The 21,633-nt window shown below is 47.5% G+C and overlaps 1 protein-coding gene across 2 annotated transcripts in view; it reads left to right on the top strand.

Annotated features, from left to right (window-relative positions):
* The window catches only part of CPAMD8 (C3 and PZP like alpha-2-macroglobulin domain containing 8), a 1,104,327-nt gene that overhangs the window by 244,629 nt on the left and 838,065 nt on the right, over positions 1–21,633 (top strand). For both annotated transcript variants that reach the window (XM_069217904.1, XM_069217903.1), the window contains exon 17: positions 14,638–14,799. In XM_069217904.1, the coding sequence (XP_069074005.1) occupies positions 14,638–14,799 (162 nt within the window). The remainder of the gene's footprint in view (positions 1–14,637; positions 14,800–21,633) is intronic.

Here is a 21,633-nt window from a genome sequence, read left to right as displayed (position 1 = left end):
TACTTAATCTGATAGAGACTTCTAGCAGCAGATTCCTTACCTATGAATTCTCCAAAGAAGTCATACTGGATCTGCAACATGTTTCAGGAGAGGAACCACTGTGTGCTGGTAGCTGGCGTCGATCAGCTTTGCATCTGTCGTCAGCGTCATCCGCACCAGAAATGACATTGCGTTTCCTATATAGGTGCCACCCAGACGCGCCAACGTCAGTTCTTTTCTTTCTGTGTCAGCCAGCACTGATCCAAGAGAAGAGCTAGCCCTCAGTTGGTTTTTAACTGGCATTTTTTGCCTTTTTGTCAAACTATTTTGTGGTATTACCTCTTGTCAAGATATTGTCAAGATGTCCCGTAAGGCAGCTTTTAGGACCTCTGAAGCCTGTCAACAGCCGATGTTGGTCATGAATCCGCACCTTTTCTGCTTGTGGTATTTAAAGTGCGACCATGACCTGAAGTCATGCGCAGAGTGCCGGGCCATGCATCTGAAGGCTTTGAAGGAACGAACCCTTAAGCTGATGGCGGCCCGGCACGCAGCTCCGTGCAGGTTGAGGTCCCGGTCGAGAGGAAGGTCCTGGGACCGGTTGCGGAATCTGAAGTCTTCCCCTTGCCCCCATTCCAAGTCCTTGGGACGATCGGGTAAGTCAAGGCACAAAAAGAAGAGCAAGAAGTCAAAGCAGTCTTTGACTCTCCTCGTCCATTGGCCAAAGCGACTTAGGAGCATCGTTATTCTAGCCCTCATTCTCGAGAGCCTGGACCCAGAGCAACACCTGCCAATTAACAGAATTTTATGAGGCCATGCCCAAATAACAGAATTTTATGAGGTCATGCGGTCATAGTTTTTGGGTATTCTGAACCTGTCGGCATGCCTCTGGGCCCTGTGCGATGGAGGGGTGCCCCACCAGGTTCTGCACCGCCTGCTTCAACGTGATGAGCACCGTGGAATCCAGTCCTATATCTGGAGAGGCACCAGTTGAAACACCTTGTCATTTTCCGGCGCCGGTGACGATGCTGACGCTCCTGGCACTGGCGGCACCAGTCATCTCGACTCCTACATGACTCTGACAGGAGCTTTGCCTCTTAGAATAGATCCTGAGCCCTATTCTGTTTAGGCTGGGCCTCGGGGAAGACTGGGAGGGGTCGCTGGACTTTTTTAGAATAACATCCTTATGAGGAAAAAATAGACTGGTGTGAGGATTTGAGTGAAGCTGGTGGATTGGACAATTCTCCAGATACTGGTATGCTTTCTCCCTCGACAGTGGCTATGGAGGAATGAACCTCTTATGCAATGATGGTGAGGAGGGTGGCAGAGATCCTGGACCCTCAGCTACCTTCAGTGGCCGTCAAGACTAATCTCTTGACAGAAGTGCTGCAACCCGGGAGGTTCTACATCCAAACCCCTGCTCCTGTTCAGTGATGAACTCACAGATGTCCTTTTGAGTATTTGGTCCAAACCCAGCACCTGGGGCTCCTGTGAATAGGACGATTGTCTGCTGCCATCGTCCCGCTCCTGGGTACCCAACCATCTTCAAGCAACACCCCACCCCTGAGAGCTTGGTGGTCAGGCCTCAGCTTCCCACTGCACATTCCCTACCGCCCCCCCAGATAGGGAATCAAAGAGGTTGGACTCATTTGGGAAGCCTGGCATTGCGGTCCATAAACACCACAAGCCTTTTGGGCTATCATTCCCACACTCTGAGGGGCACAGTTGCGCAAGTGCTTCCACAGGTGGAGGCATGGTCTGTACTCTCTCAGGCTTTTGCCGATAGGAGAGATGCAGCAAAGTCCACAATTGGTTGTGGCCCGGACACAACGAACTTGCTAGGCAGAGCGGTTTTGAAAGACAGTGGCCGTGAGATGCCATGCCTGTCTGACGTCTGACTTTTCGGGGGATGTCCAAGCATCCCTTATGGATTTACCCTTTGATGGCACCCATAGTCTCGGACAAAAGGCAGATTCGGTGCTCAAGGGCTTAAAGGATTCTCGGGCTACGTCCAGGTCCTTGGGCCTCATGGCGGCACCTTGTCACCCACAATCTGCCTTTTGCTCTTTTTGTGGCTATGGAAGGGGCTTCCAACTGCACTTGTTCCCGTCCAGCCACTGTGCCCAGCATGCTGCCCTGCCTCTGCATGGATGAGGCACGGTACCCACTGACCTTGTGGATTAGGTGGCCGGCGGTCTGGGCAGTCCGCAATCCCCCATATGCAGCAGCCTCTAAATTCTTCTATTCTGCTTTTTTACCACCATGAGTTCCTAGTTGGTGGCATGCTTTGCCATCACCTGCAGTCTATTACATTGGACAAGTGGGTTTTGCAGATTGACCGAAGGGGCTACTTCCACCTCTTTGAGACTACCCCTCTCTTCACCATCTCACGAACGGATGACAGAGGATCGTCTGTCCCTTCTCCTCGAGGAAGTTGCGGCTCTCTTGGCCAAGAGAGCCATAGAAAAGGTTCTGGTGCCAGAAATAGGCTGTGGTTTCTATTTTCTGGTTCCCAAAAAGAACAAGGGCCTATTTTTGATTGCTGAACCCTCAAACCCAAGAAGGAGAAATTCAAAATGCTCATGTTGGCTCAAGTCTTGTGTGCCTTGGACCCAGGAGACTGGATGGTAGCACTTCACTTGCAGGACACACATTGCCACATTCCTGTCTGGCTTGCCCACAGACGTTACCTGCTATTTACTGTATGCCACAAGAAATTTCAGTTCACTGTGCTTCCCTTTGGCCTTACCAGCTCCCCTCGGGTGTTCACCAAGGTGATGGCGGTGGTTGCTGCTCATCTGCGGAGATTAGGGTTTCCAGTCAACCCCAATCTTGACGACTGGCTGTCAAAGGCAGGTTCTCCCCAGGTTGCTGTCTCCCACCTCCAGGCTACAGCGGATCTCTTGCATTCACAGGGAATCATTATAAATGTGCCTGAAGTCACACCTATCTCCCTCTCAGGCACTCCCCTTCATCTGAGCTGTTCTAGACATGGTGCAGTTACAGGGTTATCCTCCTGAGCAGCGAGTCCAGTATATTCAGGCTATGATACTGATGTTTCAGTCACTATCCTGTATTTCGGTGAGACTGACTCTGAGGCTATTGGGAATTATGGCAGGTGGCATATGCAGGCTCTGCAGTGGGCCCTCAAGTTCCAGTGGGCGCAGCATCAGGGGAATCTCTCTGACGTGTCCAGATCTCCGAGAAAACTGAGAAAGATCTGCAGTGGTGGTTAACGAACCGCGACTGGGTAGGGACAGATCCCTCTCCCTTCCCCAACCAGATCTGACAGTAGTAACAAATGCGTCACTCATGGGATGAGGGGGTCATCTGAGAGAGGTGGAGATCATAGGAATATGGTCTCCAGTGGAAGCGGGACTCCACATCAACATGCTGGTGCCCCAGAGCGATCCGACTGGCATTACGTTTTTCTACCCTCCATCAAGGGAAGGCTAGTGCAGGTGTTCACAAATAACACCACCACCATGTGGTACTGCAACAAACAGGGCGGGTGGTGTCGTGGACCCTTTGTGAAGAGGCTTTACGCCTATGGACATGGCTGGAACAGCAGGGCATATGCTTGGTGGCTCAACACGTGGCAGGCTCTCTCAATGCCAGAGCAGACAAACTCAGATGAAAATGCTTCACAGGATCACGAATGACGTCTCCACTCTGAGGTGGTGCAAAGTCTCTTACAGCAGTGAAGAGAGTCTTGGTTAGATCTTTTCGCCTCTGCCGAGAACATGCAATGTCTACATTTTTCCGCACTGGAGTTTCCAAGGTGGCTTTCGCTCAGTGATGACTTGCATCTCGAGTGGAGCTCAGGCCTCCTATAGGTCTTCATGCCCATACCATTCCAGTCCTAGTATCCCGAGCTGCTGAGCATGGCCATTGATCCACTGATCAGACTGCCCCTTCGGAAAGATGGAATGGTTTCTTGCCTGTAACTTCAGTTCTCTCGTAGGGGTATTTCCATGATAGTCATAAGCACTGAATAGTTCCGCGCGCCTGCGGGGACCCCGGAGCACTGTTGTGTAGTATATTCTTAAGTGCAATCATCAGCTCCTTGACAAAAAAGGTCTGTGAAAAACACTTAAGAATAACAATGTGCAGCCTATGTGAACAGCTACACAGGCCAAATTGTTAGAAGAAAAAACAGTTGTAGTGTAAATTCACGTTTAAACCTCTATTTATTCTATAAATACATAAATAAATACATTCTCATATTTTATTTACACCTCTCATGAGAATAAAACAATGTAGGGCAGTGTAGCCCATAGGCTGCCATTATACAGAATGAAAATAGAGCTGTGCCTTTAAGAAAGTAAAGTCTTCCTGTTTCCCATCATGCACAGCAAAAGGCAGTTGCCTCAGTTCTTTTTTGGAGGCTATTAACCTGACATGAAGAAAACAAAACATTTGTTGGAGTACCAACCTCAATAATATTCATGTTCTAAGTCAACTCCACCGGGGAGGAGGGAGGTTTGCTTATGACTATCATGGCAATACCCCTACGAGAGAACTGGAGTTACAGGTAAGAAACCATTCCTTCTCTCGTAGGGGATTTCCATGTATAGTCATAAGCACTGAATAGAGTAGCAAGCCCATCCCCATAACCGCGGTGGAGTAGATATAAGAATACTGAGAAAACATGAATCATGCAAACAAATTCTTGAGCAAAGCCTGTCCAACCTGAGCATCTGCCCTAGCGTCTGTATCAAGGCAGTAATGCTTAGTAAAGGTATGGACCGACCTCCAAGTGGCAGCCTTGCATATTTCTGCCAAAGGGACATTTCTCATCAAGGCTACAGTAGCTGCTTTCCCTCTGGTAGAGTGGGCTTTTGGCCTACCACCAAGGGATTTGTTTGCTAACTGATAACATAACATTATACATGAAACAATCCACCTGGATAAAGATTGTTTAGATGTGCCCAAACCTGTTCTGATTGAGCCATAGTTAATAAAAAGCTGTTGTGATTTTCGTAAGCTTTTTGTCCTGTCCAAGTAAAATTTCAAGACTCTCTTTACATCCAGAGAGTGCAGAGTTCTCTCAGCAGGAGTAGCTGGATTCTGAAAGAAAGTCGGTAATGAAATTGTTTGGTTCACATGGAAGTCGGAGACTACCTTAGGTAAAAATTTTGGATGAGTTCTCATTACCACTTTTGCAGAATGAAAAACCGTGTAGGGTTCCTGAGCGCAAAGGGCCTGGATTTCGCTGACCCTACGCGCTGAAGTGATTGCCACCAGAAAAGCAGCTTTCCATGTGAGATGTTGCAGCGATGCCTTATGTATCGGCTCGAATGGCGGCAGCATCAGACGTGATAAGACAACGTTCAGTTCCCATGGAGGAGAAGGCTTTCTAATGGGAGGAAAAACCTTCTTTAAACCTTCTAGGAAATCCTTAATAATCGGAATCCGAAAAAAGGAAGTTTGTGAAGGACTCTTCCTGTATGCCGTGACAGCCGCCAAGTGAACTTTTATTGACGACAGTTGTAAGCCCGATTTTGCCAAACTTAACAAGTATGGCAGGATAGATTGTTCTCCACAGGAAACCGGGTCAATGTTGTTGTGTAAACACCAAATGCAGAATCTCTTCCACTTGCTTGCATAGGCTGATCGTGTGGAAGGGCGCTTTGCTTCCTTCAGAATTTCCATACAGTCCTGAGGTAGGTTCAAGTGTCCATATTGCACTAGCTCAGGAGCCATGCTGCCAAACTCAACGATGAGGGGTTGGGATGAGGTATCTGCCCTCTGAACTTCGTGAGCAGGTCCGGACGATATGGTAGCCTGATGTGTGGTTTGAGTGACCGGTGAAGAAGGTCTGGGAACCACCACTGGCGTGGCCACTCCGGAGCAATTAGGATCATTTTGGTCTGAGCATTGGACAGCTTCTGGAGGACCGCCGGAATCAGGGGAAGTGGTGGAAAGGCGTAAAGAAATGCTCCTGACCAGCTTATCCATAGGGCATTCCCCAATGTCCCTGGATGGTAATATCTGGAGGCGAAGTTTTGGCATTTTTTGTTGTCTGGGGTTGCGAAAAGGTCTGTAGAGGGGGTACCCCAGAGTGCGAAAATGGAATGAACGACGTCGTCGTGTAGTACCCATTTGTGGTTCTCGTCCATTACCCGACTGAGGGCATCCGCTTGAACATTCTGGATGCCGGGCAGGTGAGTTGCCACTAGGGACAGGTTCCTGGCTAGAAGCCAATGCCAGATTGTCTGAGCCTCTCTGGATAAAATTCTGGACCTGGTGCCTCCTTGTTTGTTCACGTAGTACATAGTGGCCACGTTGTCTGTCTGGAGAAGGAGAGTTTCCGTTCTCAGAGAGGGAAGGAAGGCTTTGAGCGCAAGGTGGACTGCGCGAAGTTCCAGCAGGTTGATGTGATAGAGACTCTCTCTCTGTGACCACTCTCCTTGGACTCGAAGATGTTCCATGTGCGCCCCCCATCCGAGCAGTGACGCATCTGTTACGATGGTTTGAGATGGAGGCCGTTGCTGGAACGGAATCCCCACCAAGAGATTGCTGGGTAAACACCACCACTTGAGGGATTGTAGGGTGTGAGGAGAAAGAAGGACTTTGTTCTCCCAATCGTCCCTCAGTTGACACCACTGATCCTCCAGATTTTCCTGCAATGGTCTCATATGGAGGCGAGCATTGGGAACCAGATGGATACAAGACGCCATCGAGCCCAGTAGAGAAGCTATTATTCTTGCAGTGGCTTGAGGTCTTTCCTGCAGTTGTTTGCACTTTTGGAGAATCGATAACCGTCGTTCCTCCGAAGGAAACACCTTTCCTAGCCTGGTATCTACAATGGCCCCTAAGTAATGCAACCTCTGAACAGGTGTTGCTGTAGATTTCAGGAGATTGACTTGAAGACCAAGTTTTTGCAGCAGTTGTAGAGTCCATTCGAAATGCTGTTGTGCCTCGAGACAACTGGAGGCCTTTATGAGCCAATCATCTAGATAGGGGTAGACGAATATTCGCTGTTTCCTCAAGTGGGCGGCTACTACCGCCATGCATTTGGAAAAAGTTCTCGGCGCTGATTTTAGGCCGAAAGGTAGAACTGCAAATTGGTAATGGCGTTTTCCGACGGTGAACCTTAGGAATTTTCGATGTTTCTTGGTTATTGGGATATGAAAGTAAGCGTCGCAAAGATCTATTGCACAGAGCCAGTCGCCCTGACGTAGATGTGGGTAAATTTGGTGTAAGGCTAACATCCTGAATTTTTCTTTGCAAATCCATTTGTTTGCTGTCCTCAGATCTAAAATGGGACGAAACTCTTGTTTGTCTTTTTTCGGTACAAGGAAATATCTCGAATAAATCCCCTTCCCTTGCTGGCTGATGGGAACGGGTTCTATGGCTCTTTTTTGCAATAGAATATTGACCTCTAACTGAAGAGCTTCGAGATGGCGGTTGGCTGTTTTGGGTGGAACAGATGGTGGAGAACTGGTGAATCTGAGAGCGTAACCATGTCTCACAATATTCAATACCCAGGCGTCTGTTGTGATGCGTAGCCACTCGTCCAGATGATTTGAGATACTTCCCCCTACCGGAGTGGATAACGGAGGAGGGGGAAGCAAAGATTCAGGGCTTAGACGTGGGAGCCTGTCGAGTTGCCTGAGTTTGAGGTGTTGAACGACCCCTTGTCGACCTTCGCTGAGTGGAGAAACCCCTTTGATGCTGCTGTTGTTGCTGCTGCTGGGGGCGCGAAGACATCCAGTGTGGCGACTGATACCGGTGTGTGAAAAGTCGTCGTTGATATGGCCGGAAAACCTTTCTTTGTTCTTTCGGTCTTTCCATGCCTACCGCTTTCAGGGTATCTAGTTCAGCCTTCATTCTAGCCATCTCGTCATCGGCATGAGAACCGAACAAGGTGGAGCCCGAGAAAGGCAAGTTTTGTATTTGCTGCTGCGCTTCAGGTTTGAGTGATGTAAGTCTCAACCATGCATGCCTTCTGATCGCTATCCCGTGTGCATAATTGTGCGCGGATAGCACCGAAGAGTCAGCTGCAGCACTTAGAAAGAAACCATGTTACAAACCATGGCTCCCTCACCCACGACCTCCAGGAAATCCTCCCTTTTATCCTTAGGAAGATGTTCCGCAAACTGCATTAAAGAGTCCCAGAGGGCACGGTCGTATCGCCCTAATAACGCAGTAGCGCTGGCTGCCTTCATCGTGACGGCTGCAGTAGAACATACTTTTCGTGCTGCAGCATCTATCTTTCTGCTCTCTTTATCTGGAGGCGAAGAAGAAGACGGTGAGGTTGAATGCAGTTTCTTTGCCGCTACTATGACCACCGAATCAGGTACTGGGTCCGACCTCAAGAATAGAGGATCTTGTTCTGGTGGACGATATTTTTTAATAAGTCTGGAAGGAGCAGACTTTGTTGCGGCCGGTGCAAGGAAAATATCCATTGCTGGTTCGAGGAGACCTGGAACCAGTGGAAGCAAAGGTCTGGAAGATGTCCTGTGATGCAAGGTCTCGAAGATCACTGACGTCGATGGGGCAGGTACCGCCAGAGGGATGTTCAGCTTGGTCGCCCCTCGTACTAAGACCTCCTGGAACGTATTCACATCATCTATGGGGACACTCTCGGGGACGGTGAGTCCGATAGGGTTGGAGAGTAGTCCCGTGTAGACGAAGAAGAACGCCTGTGATGTGAATGCTGAGATCTCTGTGATTCATGACGGTACCGAGAGGAAGAAGAGCGTCTAGAGGAATGTCCAGAACGTCTTACAGACCGCGTTGGAGTCCTCAAAACAGACACTGAAGGAGGAGCCGGAAGAGGTGCCGTAGGTGTTACCGGCGTCTGTGGCAATGGTGATTGTCGAGGAGAGAGTTGTGGAGACGCTGGAAGGAGGATGTGTGAGGCCGAGGATTCTGAGGTTGTATAAACCCTTCTAGGTCTTTTTGATTGTCTCGACGTCGACACACTCCTCGACGTCGAAGTACGGTGACGGCGAGTGCCCTTCGACGTCGATTCTTCTCGCCGTTGAGAATCTCTCGACGACGACCCTCGACGTCGCCGTGATGACGGTGAACGTCTACGACGTCGAGCACCCCTCGACGTTGATCGCTCTCGCCGTGTCGACGGCGAGCCGGATTCAGATCTCCTCGACGTGGAACGTCCTCGCCGTGTCGACGGCGACCCAGATCTCGACGGCGAAAGTCCACGCCGTCTCGATGGCGAAATCGTCGTCGACGGCGAGCGATGTCTCTTTCTCGCCGGCGAACCACTCCTCGACGGCGAGCATGTTGGCGCTGTTCCTTGCCTCGACGTCGACGCCCTCGACGTCGTCGGAGACCTGTGCCGTTTTTGAGCCGGTCTGGTCGGAGTTATAGAGGAAACAGTGTGAGCCCTGGTAGAAGACTGACCTTCTCCTCGCTCTGTGGTAGAATGACCACTTTTCCTCCTGTCCTCTTTCGCCTGGAGTCGGATCTTCTCCCTGTCACGAAGGGTCCTTCTGGAGAAGGTTTTGCAGATGTCACACGACTCCGGTTTGTGGCTGGAAGGAAGGCAAATTATGCAGACCCGATGTGGATCTGTTTTGGCCTTTTTTCTGCCACAAGAAGGGCATTTGTCAAACAGTGAAGGCATTTCTGAAGTAGAAAAACCTCAAAATTCTGTCAGAATCTAACAGAAAAAAATAGAAAATGATCACTCAATGTTAAAAACGTCGAGTGAAATTGAAATTCAAAAGATTTTAAATGAATTTCTGTCACAAAAGGATTTTGTGAGGTAGAGCTCAATGCTTCAGGGTCCTGTCAGAAAGGAGCCGGAAAAAAGAACTGAGGCAACTGCCTTTTGCTGTGCATGATGGGAAACAGGAAGACTTTACTTTCTTAAAGGCACAGCTCTATTTTCATTCTGTATAATGGCAGCCTATGGGCTACACTGCCCTACATTGTTTTATTCTCATGAGAGGTGTAAATAAAATATGAGAATGTATTTATTTATGTATTTATAGAATAAATAGAGGTTTAAACGTGAATTTACACTACAACTGTTTTTTCTTCTAACAATTTGGCCTGTGTAGCTGTTCACACAGGCTGCACATTGTTATTCTTAAGTGTTTTTCACAGACCTTTTTTGTCAAGGAGCTGATGATTGCACTTAAGAATATACTACACAACAGTGCTCCGGGGTCCCCGCAGGCGCGCGGAACTATTCAGTGCTTATGACTATACATGGAAATCCCCTACGAGAGAACTTCTATCGCAACAGCAGGGGAGGGTTCTTCACCCGAACCTGTCTTCTCTCCACTTTCTTGCATGGAGATTGAGAGGTAGCAGTTGACAGCTTTTGACCTTCCTCTCAAAGTCTGTAACGTCATCTTGGCAGCCAGGCTTCCCTCCACCAAAACAATATACGCCTGTCATTTGAAGAAATCTGTGGCATGGTGCACAGACACCTCTGTTGATCCCCTTTCTGCCCCTCTCTCTGTCTCTGAGATTTTACTTTTCATTATTTTGCTTGCCCAGTAGAGCTCTGCCTTGGCCACTCTTAAGGGCTATTTATCTGCTGTTTCTGCTTTCTTGAGGTTGACTATTTAACTATCCTTGTTTAAGTCTCCTATTGTACATAGATCTTCCTCTTCCATTCCCTCAACCTCCATTCGTTATGCCCTAGGGGGATCTTAATTTGGTTCTGACTTTTTTATTTGTGCTTCTTTCGAGCCCCTCTGCAATTGTCCCCTCAGACTTCTCATATTGAAAACAGCCCCTTTTGTGGCAATTAATCTGCTTGCATAGTGAGTGACTTGTAGGCCTTATCATCTAAGCCACCCCACCTCTCTGCATGTTGTGACAAAGTGGTACTTTATACAAGGGCCTCTTTTCATCCAAATGTGGTCACACCTTTTCATGTAGGCCAGTCAATCACCTTGCCTACTTTTTATGCACCCCCCCATATTCTTCTAAGGAAGAGGAGAGACTCAACTGCCTGGACCCAAAAAGAGCTTTGGCATTCTACCTTGATCGTACCCTTGAGTTATGGGTGGATGACCAATTCTTCGTGGGGTATGTGGGTGCAAAGAAGGGTCGGGTAGTGCAGAAGTGAACTATCTCTTGGGTAGTGCTATGCATTAAAAACTGCTACACACTGGCCAAAAATCAACCTCGAGAAGGCTTCCACGCTCATTTCACCAAAGCTAAAGCTGCAAATGTAGGAGAGTACCTTCTTTTCGGCATGGTTACCCCCACTTTTTGCCTGCTATCAGTGTGTTTTTGACTGTGTTCACTGGGATCCTGCTAACCAGGCCCCCAGTGACTGTGCTCTCTCCCACTACATTTGATTGTTCCGGACTCTGTGCACCCCACAATTGACATACTAGTGCCCCCATGTAAGTCCCTAGTATATAGTACCTAGGTACCCAGGACATTGGGGCACCAGGGGTTCCCCATGGGCTGCAGCATGTATTATGCCACCCATGGGAGCCCACGCAAAATGGTTCTGCAGGCCTGCCATTGCAGCCTGTGTGAAAAGGTTCATGCACACTTTCACTACAGGTCACTGCACCAGGTCACTGTAAGTCACCCCTACGGCAGGCCCTCCTAGCAAAGAAGGCAGGGTGCAAGTACCTGTGTCGGAGGGCACCCTTTCATGAGCAGAGGTGCCCCTATGAAGTCCAGCTCCATGTTCCTGGAATTCGTGTGTGCAGGGAAGCCATTTTAGCCTTGCATTGGACACAGGTCACTACCTATGTCCAGCTACTCAATGATAACTCCGAACCTGTGCATGTGTAGTATCAAACATGTCAGAATCATACCCCAACACTGTTTCCAGCATTGGTTGTATGATCCCATGTATTCTGGGGGCTCCTTAGAGGACCCCCAGCTTTGTTTCTACCAGTTTGTAGGGTTTTCCCTGGCAGCCTGCGCTGCTGCCATCCTACAGACAAGTTTCTGCCCTCCTGCTGCTTGAACAGTTCAAGCCCAGGAAGGCAGAGCAGAACAAAGGATTTCCTTTGGGAGAAGGAGGCAACACACTCTCCCTTGGGAAAGAGGTATTACATTGCTTGGGAGGGATAAGGGGTAACCTCCCCAAGCCACTGGTATGCTTTGAAGGGCACATTGGTGCCCTCCTTACATAAACCGGTTTGCACTAGTCCAGGGACCACCGGTCCCTGCTCTGGCATGAAACTGGACAATGGAAAGGGGAGTTACCTCTCCCCTGTCCATCACCAACCCAGGGGTGGTGCCCAGATCTCCTCCAGTTGTCCACTTGACTCTGCTATCTTGAATCCAGGTTGGCAGAGGCCCCTGGGAGCATCTGAGTCGTCAAGTCAGGCATGTGACATCACAGCTCCCACCTGATAGGTGGTCACCCTGCTAGGTGACCATTTCCCCTTTTAGGGCTATTTAGGGTCCCCCTATTGGGTGGGTCCTCAAATTTGACGTGCAAGATTCCAGTAGGACTGCTCTGCAATGTTTACTTCGACTTCTGGCCACTGGAACCGCAAGTGGACTTCACAGGAACCTACAATCTGCAGCTCCAGCAACAACTTCGCTCTGCAACATTATTTCTCCAGCTCTTTCCAGCAACTGCAACATTTCCCCGGCTGTGCATCGTCTGAGGGCGGCAAGATTTCAAGTCTGCACTACAAGCAAGAAGGAATCTGCCTTGAACTAAAGGAGTCACTCCCTTGCATTCGCAGGCACCAGCCACATCGACGATCTGCCGCATGGATCCTCGCTCCTGCAACACTTCGTGGATCCTGCAACACAGGTCATGGTCTAGTGTGGTCCGCTCTGTCCCCTCTACCCTCTGTCCAACTTGGGAGGTGGTGAATCTTTGCTTCTTCTTGCAGGACGGTACCCCTGTGCACCGTGATCTTGCAGCTACCAAGGCTTGTTGGCTCTTTGTCCAAGGGATCTTCAGGCTCAGTGCAGCCGCCCTCTCCAGCACTCCTCCCTGCAAAGCGCAGTCTCCTGTCTGCTGCTCCAGCGGCGTGGGACTCCTCTCCAGGTGTGCTGAGTGGGCCTCACTGCTGCTCCTATGCCTGCTGTCTGTGAGTCGACTGTGGGGGCTGCATCTTCGACTTCTGTCTCTCCTAACTCCTGAGGGTGGCATGGGACTTCCCTCCTTGGGTTGAGTCCCCTCCGACCTTCCTGGTCCCTAGCAGCTCTGCAACTCTTGCCTTTGCCAAAGCTTGTTTGTGGTTGCATAGCTGACTCCTGATCTTTGCAGTCTACCTGATCCTGCATCTCCAGACGGGAGGGTAGTGGCTCCTGCCACAACTGGACACTCTTACTGTAACTGGACTTGGTCCCCTTCATTTGCAGGTCCTCTTCTTTTTCTTCCAGTCTTCTTTTGGTCTTGCACAGTCATTTTACAAAGTTTACCTGTGGGTTTGGGGGAAAAAAACAGGTACTTACCTCTTCTTTCCTGGTCACTGGGGGCACTCTGGTACTTAACTTTTGGGGTTCCTTCGGCTCCCCTCAACAGATTCCACTTCCTTGGGTGGGGGTCTGCCATTCGCATTCCATTTACTTGGTATTATTTTCTGTTATTTCACTGTCTTCTATTGCTTTCCATGCCCATTCCTGATTACTAATGTGTATATAATAGTGTGTTTACTCACCTGCTAGTAGAGTATTGCCTATACAGTATTTTAGCATTTGTGTTACCATAATAAAGTACCTTTATTTTTGTAACACTGTGTGGTTCTTTCATGTGTGTAAGTGCTGTGTGACATTGGTGGTATTGCATAAGGTTTGCATGTGTCCTAGATAAGTCTTGGCTGCTTAGCCACAGCTACCTCTAGAGAGCCCTGGCTTCCTAGACACTGTCTACACCTCACTAATAGGGGATACCTGGACCTGGATTAAGGTGATAACACCATAGGTATTACCACACGCCAGGCCCGCTTACTACAGTGACCACTGCGTTGGCATGTGGAGTTCTGGTCCTGGATATCTGCCAGGCAGCAGCATGGGCCCTCTGCACATGTTCATTAAAACTACTGGCTGGACACTTCGGTCTGTAGGGATGGGTTTCCAGGGCCTCTTCCAGAGATGGTATTGCCTGGGTATCTATTGACAGGTAAGAAATCTGCAGCTAGAAGTCTCAATCAGATGGACAAGTTACTTACCTTTGGTAGTGTCTTATCTGGTGTAGACTATATCTAGCTACAGATTCCTTACCATCCCACCCATCCTCAAAGCTCTGCGAATGGATTTCTAGGGGCAGGGTCTTCCCTTAAAGGGCCCTAGTTTTGACACACCAGTGGTCAGTTTTCTTCATAGCTCCGTACTTCTGGTGCGGAAAGTCATGCATTGAAACTGACCTTGGCATGCCTGGGTGGCGCCTGTGTAGGAACCGCAACGTTATTGCCAGTGTTGACACCTCAGCTGCCGAACATGGAGCCAATTGATGCCACCTACGGGAGAGCAGGGGTACTGCTCACGAAAAATCTTCCGGGTCCTGTCTGACACTTGGGGAGAATTCACAGGTAAGGAATTTGCAGCTAGATATATTCTCTACCAGATGAGGCATTACAGAGGGTAAGTAACTTGTCCTTTTTGTCCAGGAGCAAGCATTGGTAGGGCTGTAAAAAAAAAAAATCATGTTTAATAATTAAAACAGGTAAGGGGATGTCAAGCCTATGTAACCATTTTTCCAATGTAGTGATCTGTACCATTTTACAATGTGTTTTTCAGATTTTCAAAGATCTGTTAACTTATGATGTTTCTGATGCCTTTGGGACACCTAAAGAAGATGGCCATTTTTGGTGGCCTGGGCTCTCATCTCGCCGTCGCAGACGCTCCTCGGTGTTTCCTTGGCACTGGGATATAACCAAGGATGCCCGCTTTGCATTTACGGTAAGAAAAAAATAATTAAACCTTCTCCTGATTAGCCGTCTTAACCTTCTTTGTCTTACATTGCAGTGTATGTTGATTCTCCAATAAAAAAGTCAAGCTTTTGAAACTATGTACAAACATTGCTCATCCCTGAAGAAATCTGGTCGGAAAGGGCTTTGTTTGATATATTTTTTTAAATAGAAAGCATTTTGCTTTCAGTCAGTAAGGTTGAAATTATACAGCTACTCCAGAAATGCATTCTACACAAGGTGCTGATGGCTGTTTGTGACAGATATTGTCTAAGCACTGTTTTGGATGTCTCCTAGATAAGTCTTGGCTGCTCATCCACAACTACCTTTAGAGAGCCTGGTTTCTAGACACTGCCTACACTTACCTGGACCTAGACCTGGTGTAAGTACCATAGGTACCCACCACACACCAGGCCAGCTTCCTACAATGTACCTCCCTAAGGCCCCACTTTACCACTCTTCAAACTTTTCCTATTGTGTAGTAAGTATTCCCCATTTTACTTTCATCCCTGATCCCTCACACATTTACAACTAATTAGAAAGAATGCATGTGTAGAGATTTTTCCTATAGAAAACATAGGAGAGGTGGTAGTGGGGATTTCTACCTGTAGGTTAGTGAAATGCAGCATGTAGTAAGTACTACCACTGTAGTACTACTTTATGTAGTACAAATGCAGTTTGTGAATCACGCCTTCTGTGTTTTCCTGTTAATTCTTTGTAACATCCATTTCTGTTTTTGTTTGAACTATGAGGGTATCGCCAATACTACAAATATCCTGGAGCTCTCCCATGCATGTGCCATTTTTTGCTTTAAACACGGCCTACTGGGTTGTGAAGCATGGAGTGGGGAAAAGGAGGTCTATGACATTAGTAAATATTTTAAGCTTAGATGCAATGGTTTTTCTAGCAGCTGCATTGTGATGGTTGTCAGAAAAGAGAATTAACTTTACGTTTTCATTTCAATCTGAAATAAAAAAGTCATTTGGTAACATTCTTTCTGAGGAAAAATTGTTCCAATATATTCATCCGATGAACCTTCTACCAGATGGCAGAATGGATCTGGATTTTATTCTAGAAATAGCTTATCACTGTGGTCATATTGCATTGTATAATGGCGGGAATGTAGCCAGAAGATCCCAGAAGTGAAGTTGAGTCCATGTAAGGCATCACTATTTCTGTGATCGTGAAGAAAGTTACAAAGGAGGAAGCTAATTAAAAAGGAAGACAAAGCATAATAACAATCTAGAGACAATATCACATCCATCAAAACATGGTACAGAAGGTACATAACGCTGTTTTAATGGATACACACTCTAAGAGCTTTCTTATATGACACACTCACAAAGCAACTTTGGGAAGAATGATGAGTAGTGATACCTCACAATTGAACCACAAAACCTTAAAGGAAATTGAGACACAGTCTGTCCTGCTAATCAAGGGGTAGTACTGAGCAAAAGAATGCAATGAGTATATAATTTCTGTCTGACTAACGGACTGAACTGGAACACCCTCTACGTGGAGCTATGTTTGTTGCCTTCCCTTCCACGGTCTTCACCAGTACCCAATATGGGGTTTTCTAGTCAACTCATAGCAATGTATAATGCACAATGAAATACCCCAGCAGATGGTTGGTTCCTTAAGAGATTTGCTAGGAAAGAGTCCCTCGAAGACAATTAATAAGTTGTTACCACACTGAATTCTGCAGACCTTTTTATGTATTGGGAGATTGTCCTCCTAGGGTCCAATTTATGCAATCTATTCTCCTCCCTTGCCAGATTAAGTAAAAGGGACGGCAGACATATGACTTGCACCAGCTAGAATTCTGATAAAACTTTACGCTAAAAGGAGGTACACTGTACTTGGAAACTACAGTTATTTAGAAAGAAGCTGAAAGAGATACACTTCACCACAAAATCATAAAACCAGTTTTTCTGTTGGTAACAAATCTAGGTTTAGGTTATATAAAGGTTTAAGCCTTGTATCGGTTCTGGTACTCAGCCATGGCTTAAAAGATGCTTCATCCAGGAATCGCGTTATCCTTAAATCATGTGTCGCAATACTTGCAAATGATGTAATGTTCATATAAATTACACTTTCATTCTGATGCAATATATGTAGTCAATTGCTATCATTTGCAATAATTTCCTTGTGTTACTTCTTCTGTTTTGGCGATTCTTTGAACATGGATGATAATAAAATCAACAAGATATGCCAATAACTCTTGGGAATTTTGAAAATGTCACCCAATAGTTAAGTTTCTTTTTTCAAATGTACAGTCTGAGTCAATTTGTTAGCATGTGTTTCTTTGGACCTTGGTATTTGTATCGATGTCCTGTTTGCCCCCAAAGAAAATGTTATTAATTTTGTATTTCTTTTGCTTCGTTTTTGTTTACTTTAATTAATGCTATATAAATTGGAGAAGGACGTTGAGGAGGTAGGCATGCAAGTATTGGCTGTCTTAACCACTCCAAGATGGAAGAGGTTTACTGTGTGATGACTAGGGTTCATACCTATCTAAGACCTCATCTGGGTTCCCCTTCTGAGTCAGGGGTGGAAGAGCAGTATAAAAGGCACCACTTCCACACAGACTTTGCCTGGCAAATATACATGTTGTTTGGCTTCTGTTTCACCTTTGTTTTATTCTTGCCGTCCCTCAGTAGTCTTGTTTAGGCAGAAATTAGCTATGGTTGCTACTTACCTCTCACTATTTCTCACTCCTTTCCATCCATTCTGGAATCACTGTCTGCCAAATTTATCCACATCAGGGCTCGAAAAATCCACTCGCATTGGCGAGTCTTATTTGATCAGGTCGAGCTATTTTTAATACTTACTCATCCCTTCTGGTGAGTTGACACTGAACAGGTGTTCTGTTCAGTTGAAAAGTGGAGGGACAATAACAGATGCCTTTAAATCTTGTTCTTATGTCACATTTGCTATGTGTTCACAGACAGAGGTCAAAACTCAGTTTTTCTTACAATTAATTTTTCCATCTGCATGCAGAGTTCCAGGACTTTGTAAGGTGAACTGTGTGACCTGCTGCTTAGAATGTCAAATGAAAGGATATAGAGCGTCAGGTGTTTCCTAACACACAACATTTAAATGACTAAGTCAACTGTGCAACCATTTCAAAATATAATTCAGTAGTTGTGAAGAACGAGTTACTTACCTTCGGTAACGACTTTTCTGGTGGATACATTAGCTACCTGTGGATTCCTCACCTCATGAATACTCCCATGGCGCCAGCATTCGACGGAAATCTTCTTACTAGTCTCTGCACGTCGACGAGGACGTCACTGTCTCGCACGCGACGCCGTCTGACGTCATACAGGCAATAAGAGGTCCTCGACGACGTGCGGACGTCAGTACCAATCATTTTTTACGTGCATGAGAACAACCAGGCAATGCAATGAAAGAACAAAGCAACATCCATTATATTGTAAAAATACACCACATTGTATGAATAACTGTAAATCTTTTTATGTACATATATATATATATATATATATATATAAAACTCTCTCTTTTAAAATATATACACACACCAAGTATATACATAAAGATATATACACATATACCTACATATATATAAATATATTATATATATACATCTATTGCACCCTCAAAGACCAAGAGGAGCGCACTCAAGGATTACCTGGCAAGACCATAAAGGCAACGGGGAGGCGGGTGGGACCGTGAGGAATCCACAGGTAGCTAATGTATCCACCAGAAAAGTCGTTACCGAAGGTAAGTAACTCGTTCTTCTGATGGATACAACTACCTGTGGATTCCTCACCTCATGAATAGAGTCCCAAAGCAGTACCACGCCCGGCGGTGGGTGCCTAAATGGTCAAACCAAGAAATCCTGCAGCACTGACCGTGCAAAATGGCCGTCCCTTCTAACCTCAGAATCTAAACAGTAATGTTTTGCAAAAGTGTGAAGGGACGACCAAGTTGCGGCCTTGCAGATGTCGACCACAGGAACACCTCTGGCTAAGGCCGAAGTGGCCGACTTAGCTCTGGTGGAATGAGCTCTAATGCCCTCAGGAGGATCCTTCTTTGCCAAAGAGTAACATATTTTAATGCAAAGAACAACCCACCTGGATAGTGTTCTCTTGTGGACTGCCTTTCCTCTCCTCTTGCCCACGTATCCAATAAACAGCTGATCCTCCAGCCTGAAATCCTTTGTTCTATCGATAAAGAAGCTCAACGCTCTCTTTGGGTCCAGACGGTGCAGTCTTTCTTCCTCTTTGGAAGGATGAGGCGGAGGATAGAACGTGGACAAAGTAATTGCCTGAGCCAAATGGAAGGGTGAAACAACCTTCGGGAGGAAAGCAGCCTTGGTCCTCAACACCACCTTATCCCCATAAAAAGTTGTATAAGGGGGTTTTACTGATAAGGCCTGCAACTCACTCACTCTCCTTGCTGATGTTATAGCTATCAGGAAGACTGTTTTTAAAACCAAATACCTCAAGGGGCAAGAATGCATAGGTTCAAAAGGGGACCCCATAAGGAAAGTCAGGACTAAGGACAAATCCCATTGCGGCATAACGAATGGCTTTGGAGGATATTGATTTAGAAGACCTTTCAAGAATCTGATAACAATAGGGGATTTAAATAAAGATGGTTGGTCTGGAAGACATATGAAGGCTGACAAGGCCGATAAATAACCTTTAATGGTAGCCACTGCACAACCTTTTTGCGCCAGAGATAGAGCAAAAGACAAAACGTCCGATAGATGAGCATGCAAAGGATCAATCTGCCTCTCTCCACACCACGCAACAAATTTAGACCACCTATTAGCGTAGATAGATTTAGTGGAGTGTCGCCTGGCCGCTAATATAACATCCACTACCTCAGGCGGGAGAGAGAAGGAACTCAGGTTGCCCCGTTCAATCTCCAGGCATGTAGGTGCACACTCTGGAGGTTGGGGTGTAGAACCTGCCCCTGCGACTGTGAGAGGAGGTCTGCCCTGAAAGGGAGACGGAGCGGCGGGCACGTTGAGAGTTGGAGAAGGTCGGAGTACCACACCCTCCTTGGCCAATCCGGAGCTATTAAGATTACTAGAGCCCGGTCTTGGCGAATCTTCCTCAATACTCGAGGAATCAAGGGTATGGGAGGAAACGCGTAAAGCAACTGGCCGCACCAGGTCATTTGAAACGCGTCCCCCAACGCTTCCTGCATCGGATACTGAAGGCTGCAGAACAACGGACAATGCGCGTTCTCTCGAGTGGCGAACAGATCTACCCGAGGAAACCCCCACTTCTGGAAGATTAAACGGACTTGATCTGGATGGAGACGCCACTCGTGGTCTGCCAAGAAGTGGCGACTGAGACTGTCCGCACGCACGTTCAAGACTCCGGCCAGATGGTTTGCTATCAAGCAAATCCGATGGTCCTTTGCCCAGGACCATAGTCGAAGAGCTTCTCTGCAGAGAAGGTACGACCCCACTCCTCCCTGCTTGTTTATGTACCACATCGAGGTAGTATTGTCCGTTAGGACCTGTACCGACTGACCACGAAGGGAAGGGAGGAAGGCCTTGAGAGCCAGACGTACAGCCCGTAACTCTAACAGATTGATGTGAAAAATCTGTTCCTCTGGAGACCAAAGACCTTTGATCTCCAGATCCCCCAGATGAGCTCCCCACCCTAGAGTGGAAGCATCCGTTATGACTGTGGCCACTGGTGGCGACTGCTGGAACGGCTTTCCTTGTGAAAGATTGTTGCTTGCAATCCACCACTTCAAATCCACAGCAGCATCTCTGGAGATCTTGACAGTACCCTCTAGATCCCCTCTGTGTTGAGACCACTGCCTTCGGAGGCACCACTGAAGAGCCCTCATGTGCCAGCGAGCATGCGTGACCAACAGAATGCAGGAGGCAAAAAGACCGAGCAGACGAAGGACCTTGAGGACTGGAACTACCGCTCCATTTCGAAACATTGGAACCAAATCCTGAATATCTTGAATCCGCTGAGGCGGAGGAAAGGCCCGACCCAATGTTGTATCCAGTACTGCCCCTATGAACAGGAGGCGCTGAGAGGGCTCTAGGTGAGATTTGGGCTCGTTCACCGAAAAGCCCAGGTCGAACAACAACTGGGTTGTTGACTGCAGATGACGCAACACAAGCTCCGGGGACTTGGCTTTGATCAACCAATCGTCCAAGTAAGGGAATACTGCTATCCCCTTCCTTCTGAGCTCTGCCGCAACCACCGACATCACCTTCGTGAAGACTCGAGGTGCTGAAGTAAGACCAAACGGAAGGACCGCAAACTGGTAGTGTTGCGATCCCACCACAAACCGGAGATACTTCCTGTGTGACTTGAGTATCGGGATATGAAAGTAAGCATCCTGCAAGTCGACAGACACCATCCAGTCTTCCATGTTCAACGCCAAAAGCACCTGTGCTAGGGTCAGCATCTTGAACTTTTCCTGCTTGAGGAACCAATTCAAGATCCTCAGGTCCAGAATTGGTCTCAAACGACCATCCTTCTTGGGAATCAGGAAATACCTTGAGTAAACTCCTTGACCCCTTTCCTGCTCCGGGACCAACTCCACCGCGCCCTTTAAAAGGAGGACTTCTACCTCCTGTTCTAGCAACAGGAGGTGTTCTTGTGAACAATACGAAGGGCGGGGCGGGATGAGGGGCGGAAACTCCCGAAAGGGAAGGGTGTAGCCTTTTCCCACAACACTGAGAACCCAAGTGTCCGACGTAACAGTCTCCCATTTGGTGAGAAAATGCTGTAATCTTCCCCCTACAGGAGAGGAGTGAGTGGGAAATGGTGGAAGCCTAAGGCTGCTTCCCCTGCTGCACCCCGCCAGAGGATGAGGA

Source organism: Pleurodeles waltl, chromosome 12 (assembly GCF_031143425.1).
Source record: "Pleurodeles waltl isolate 20211129_DDA chromosome 12, aPleWal1.hap1.20221129, whole genome shotgun sequence".
Lineage (NCBI taxonomy): Eukaryota > Metazoa > Chordata > Amphibia > Caudata > Salamandridae > Pleurodeles > Pleurodeles waltl.
This window is presented reverse-complemented; position numbering and strand designations above follow the sequence as displayed.